Consider the following 3280-nt stretch of genomic DNA (forward strand, 5'->3'; position numbering starts at 1 on the left):
GGGTCCCCGGGGAGCCGGGGGCGGCTGGGGGCGGCCGCGCTGCGGAGCAGGGGTCCTGCGGCCGGCGAGGGGGCCGGGGCTCAGTGCTGAGGCTGCGGCCGCCACGCAGGCGGTGCCGGGCACCGTGGCCCCCCAGGACGGCTACGTGCTGCTGCTCGCCTTGCTCTCCATCTTCATCGGCGGCACCTTGGTGCTGCTCTCGGGCATCCTGATCCTGTGTCGCCGCTGCTGCGAGGCCGAGCGCCGCCACTCCAGGTAGGGCGGGGGGGCCGGGGCGCCTCGGCCCGGGGGGCTCCTAACCTGCCCCTGCCCCGCAGAGCCAGCGATGACCCCGAGAAGACCAACACCACCTACCTGGAGGACTCGCAGCCGGCGCAGGGTGAGCGCAGCCGGCGCCACTTCCCTCCCTGCCCTGCTCCTGGCCCCCACGGTGCTGCCTGCCCCAGCTCCAGGGGCAGGGCTGGGGGGGAGCTGGGGTGCTGTGAGTTTGTCTGGCCTCAGCTCAGAGCTGCAGCAGGTACTGGGGGGAGGGGGGTGGTCGCTGCTGACCCCCCCTGCTTCCTTCAGACATCACCATCAAGGTGGAGGACCCCGAGTGCCTGTCGTCCTCCAGCTACCGGGACGCGGAGGGCGAGCGGTTCCTGTCGTCCAGCTCCTCCAGCGCCCGCCGCGTCTCCTTCAACGAGGCGGCGCTTTTCGAGCAGAGCAAGAAGAGCCACGAGAAGGGCCGGAGGTGAAGGCGCTGGGGGGAGCGGGAGCGTGCGGGCCGGGGGCAGCCCGTAACCCCCCCACGGTGCCCGCAGGTACACTCTGACCGAGGGCGACTTCCACCACCTGAAGAACGCGCGTCTGACCCACCTGCACCTGCCTCCCACCCTCAAGATCGTCACCATCCACGAGTGCGAGGCGAGCGATAACAGCCTGGCCATGACGCCGCGGCTGCCGCCCGCCAAGCCCGGCCTCGCCATCTTCCAGGTGCGGCACAGAGCGCCGGGACGGGGCGCCCGGGGGGCGGGTTGAGGTGCGGGCAGCCTCATGCGACCCCGCGCGGTGCCCGCCCTGCAGCCGCCGGCGGGAGCGCTGCCGCCGCCACCGCTGCCCAGCGCTGCCGCGGGCCCCAGCTCCGCCCTGCCCGGCGACACCTTCAACTCCACCGCGGACGCCGAGGGCAGCGCGGCTGCCGCCGCTGCCGCCGGGGAGGGCCCCTCGGTGAGTGCCCGCCCGGGGGGCTGGGCAGCCCCGGCCACCCGGCTGGGCCCCCGCTCCACGTGGCCGCTCTTGGGAGGGAAGTGGGTGTCCAGCTGGAAATGACTGCACGTACACGTGTGTGCACACATGGACGTGTGTATGTACATGTGCATGCGCACACATGGACATGCACATGCGCACGACATGCACATGTGCATGCACAGGTATATGCACATGTGCATGCATATGCACACACACACATGCACATGTATATGCACATGCACACGTATATGCACATGTATATGCACACACACGCACACACACAGACCCCTCCTCCTCGTCCGCTGCCCCAGGGGACACTGGTGCATCTGCTGCAGCAGGACCAAGGAGTCGGGATGAAGCGGGAGGGATGCAGCGGTGCCCCCTGCGCCACTCCGGCTCTCACGGCCCCTCCGTCCCTGCAGTTTGCAGCAGCTCCCAGGAGTGGGAAGGCAGCCGGGGCGGGTGGAGGGGGGGCCGGCCCTGCCACGGCCCCCGCGCAGGGCACCGTGCTGCAGTTCTTCACCCGCCTGCGCCGCCACGCCAGCCTGGATGGCGCCAGCCCCTACTTCAGGATCAAGAAGTGGAAGCTGGAGAGCACCCAGCGAGCGTCGAGCCTGGACACCAGAGGTGGGGCAGCGCGGGGACGGGGACGTGGGGACCCAGGGCCGTGCGGGGGGCCCCAACGCGGCCGCCCGCCTCCAGGCTCCCCCAAGCGGCGGCAGTTCCAGCGGCAGCGCGCAGCCAGCGAGAGCATGGAGCAGGAGGACCGCGACCCGCACCAGACCGACATCATCCAGTACATTGCCCGCACGGATGCCGTGGCCTTCCTGCCCTCGCCCGCCAGCCCCCCAGCCTCTCTCGGCAGGTATTTTTCAGTAGATAGAGGGGACAGGGCTGGGGACGGGGCTGGGGACAGGGCCGCTCTTGCAGGGTGGCCCGGCAGCGGGCAGTGGGATGGGGATGGTGATGGAACGTGGGATGCAGGTTGCACTGTGGGATGTGGGATGCGGGAATGCTGGATGCAGTGGGATGTGGGAATGTAGGATGTGGGAGGCAAGATGCAATGTGAGATGTGGGATGCAAGATGCAATGTGGGATGCAAGATGCTATGTGGGATGTGGGATGTTGGAATGCGGGATGCAGCAGGATGTGGGACGCAGGATGCAATGCGGGATGCAGCGCGGGATGTGGGATACGGGATGCGGGCTGTAACGTGCGCTGCTGCCTGCAGGCTAGAGGCGGGCGAGGGGGGCGCGGGCGGCCCCGGCGAGGCCAGCGCCTGCCACGACCTGTGGAGCCTGCGGGCCTCGCTCGAGCTCTGCGCCGCCTCCGAGCGCAGCAACGACCAGGACTCCGTGCGCAGCGACGGCGGCGACAGCGTCGGCTCCGCCAGTGGCCTGGCCGCGGGCATCCCCCGCTCCTCCTCCTCCCTCGAGGAGGCCGAAGGCCCCGACGAGAAGCCCTGGGACCGGCCCAAGCCTGAGCCTGACTCGGAGCCTGGCACACGCAAACTGCTGCAGATGGACAGTGGCTACGCGTCCATCGAGGCACCGGCGCGGGTGGGCGACGAGGGACCGCTCAAGGACCAGACGGCCTCCGAGAAGCGCATCTGCTTCACAAGTGCGGGCAGGAAGGGCACCATCTTCGAGAGCTTCGAGGGCCGCGAGCCGGGCGACGAGGATGAGGAGGAGGAGGAGGAGGAGGAGGGCGGCGCGGCGGGTGGGGGGCCCGCGCCGCTGCCCCCCAGCCCCCTGGCCTGGTGCCCCTACGGGCAGATGCTGTCGGGGCGGGAGGCGCCGCCGCGGCGGCGGGACTACAGCATCGACGAGAAGACGGACGCGCTGTTTGCCGCCTTCGTGCGCCACGACCCGCAGTTCGACGAGTCGCCGCCGCGCGGGGCCAAGCACCGCTCCCGCGCGCACCTGCGCAAGCAGTGGCAGCACGCGAAGCAGTACAGCGACCCCGGCGTGCGCTACCCTGCGCTCGAGCGGCACCGCACGCCGCTGCGCCGCGGCGACAGCGCCAACTACCCGCTGGACGCGCGCGGCCC

At 70.7% G+C, this 3280-nt stretch overlaps 1 protein-coding gene across 1 annotated transcript in view; it reads left to right on the forward strand.

Annotated features, from left to right (window-relative positions):
- The window catches only part of CBARP (CACN subunit beta associated regulatory protein), a 5864-nt gene that overhangs the window by 790 nt on the left and 1794 nt on the right, over positions 1-3280 (forward strand). Inside the window, exons 2-9 of the mRNA XM_026038763.1 lie at positions 110-255; positions 318-379; positions 568-733; positions 804-975; positions 1066-1209; positions 1653-1857; positions 1933-2095; positions 2462-3269. Of these exons, the coding sequence (XP_025894548.1) occupies positions 110-255; positions 318-379; positions 568-733; positions 804-975; positions 1066-1209; positions 1653-1857; positions 1933-2095; positions 2462-3269 (1866 nt within the window). The remainder of the gene's footprint in view (positions 1-109; positions 256-317; positions 380-567; positions 734-803; positions 976-1065; positions 1210-1652; positions 1858-1932; positions 2096-2461; positions 3270-3280) is intronic.

The sequence above is a fragment of the Nothoprocta perdicaria genome, unplaced genomic scaffold, assembly GCF_003342845.1.
Source record: "Nothoprocta perdicaria isolate Ctin4 unplaced genomic scaffold, notPer1 scaffold_218, whole genome shotgun sequence".
Lineage (NCBI taxonomy): Eukaryota > Metazoa > Chordata > Aves > Tinamiformes > Tinamidae > Nothoprocta > Nothoprocta perdicaria.